Raw genomic sequence first — 1373 nt, 5'->3', positions numbered from 1 at the left:
GAGATCCTGTGAAAACCAAGGGTCTCCCCAAACCTTCACACGCACGGTGTGATTTCTATTCAAAACCAGAACATTGCAGTCTAGGAGACTATTGGCATTTTTTACCGGATTCATCTTTATTTCATTTAATTTTAGGGTGGGATGCTGTCCTATGCACCTTAGGGTGCCTTGCCGTGCCTCCCATCCCCCCAGCCCCATCACTCCATTCTCCGTGTCTGGCAGTGAGTGTGGTCATTTATTCTGTTCTTTAGATTCCTCGTCGAGATGGATGGCAGCAATGGTGGGGAGAACGTGTCAGACTTAACCCCGGAATCTGGAACCCCTCCCCCCACAGGAATGAATCCCGCCTCCGGAGCTCTGCGTCCTCTTCCCGGACCCAATGGAGCCTCTGGCGCCACCAAGAGTCCGGTGGTGACCCCGGAGATGTGCTGCTACTGCTTCGACGTCCTCTACTGTCACCTCCATGGCTTCCCTCAGCCATCGCGTCCTGGATTCACCAACGACCCCTTCCCGCTCTTTGTGACATGGGAGGCGGGGCGGGACCAGCAGCTTCGCGGCTGCATGGGCACCTTCTCAGCCCTGAGCCTCCACTCCGGACTCAGGGGGTACGCGCTCATCAGCGCCCTTAGGGACAGCCGGTTCCCCCCGCTGACCCCTCAGGAGCTGCCTACACTCTCCTGCTCCGTCTCCCTCCTCACTGACTTTGAGGAAGCCCGCGATTACCTGGACTGGGAGGTGGGCGTCCATGGGATTCTAATGAAGGGTGTCCAAGGCACAGCCACGTATCTGCCGGAGGTTGCCGAGGGGCAAGGCTGGGACCACGTCCAGACAATAGACTCCCTGCTCAGGAAAGGCGGCTTTGAGGGTTCGATTACCAGCGAATTCCGAGAAACCCTCAGACTCACCAGGTACCGCAGCGAGAAGGTGACGGTCCGTTATGTGGAATATGTGGCCTCTCGTCTCCAGAATGGCATGCTTCACGCCCCGCCCCTCTGCAGTCATGACTCCTGACCCACAGCGACATGACCAGCGCCACCCCCTTGATTCCGGTCAAGGGCATGTACCTGGGTTGCGGGCGCATCCCCAGTGGGAGGTGTGCAGGAGGCAGCTGGTCGATGATTCTCTCTCATCGATGTTTCTAACTCTCTCCCTTTCTCTCTGTAAAAAAAAAAAAATCAATAAAAATATATTTAAAAAAATAAAAAGATGTTTCTAACTCTCTATCCCTCTCCCTTCCTCTCTGTAAAAAGTCAATAAAAATACATATATATTTGAAAATGTCTTGGGGTGAGGATTAACAACAACAAAAACAGGCCAGTCTGGCCCAGGGCCGGGTGGTTCAGTGGGTTTGAGCATGGTCCTGTGTACCCAAG

The 1373-nt window shown here is 54.3% G+C and overlaps 1 protein-coding gene across 1 annotated transcript; it reads left to right on the top strand.

Annotated features, from left to right (window-relative positions):
- The first annotated feature begins 264 nt into the window (after positions 1-264).
- LOC118716930 (AMMECR1-like protein) lies at positions 265-1011 on the top strand. The gene has a single exon (XM_036434437.1). The coding sequence runs from the start codon at positions 265-267 to the stop codon at positions 1009-1011; it is 747 nt and encodes a 248-aa protein (XP_036290330.1).
- The last annotated feature ends 362 nt before the right edge of the window (positions 1012-1373 follow it).

Source organism: Pipistrellus kuhlii, unplaced genomic scaffold, assembly GCF_014108245.1.
Source record: "Pipistrellus kuhlii isolate mPipKuh1 unplaced genomic scaffold, mPipKuh1.p scaffold_m20_p_123, whole genome shotgun sequence".
In the NCBI taxonomy this organism is placed as follows: domain Eukaryota; kingdom Metazoa; phylum Chordata; class Mammalia; order Chiroptera; family Vespertilionidae; genus Pipistrellus; species Pipistrellus kuhlii.
Note: the sequence above shows the minus strand (reverse complement) of the source record. Positions and strands in the feature narration are given on the sequence as shown.

What these genes read in the sequence shown, in the direction of transcription:
- LOC118716930 (XM_036434437.1), top strand. Translation starts at nt 265, where the DNA reads ATGGATGGCAGCAATGGTGGGGAGAACGTGTCAGACTTAACCCCGGAA.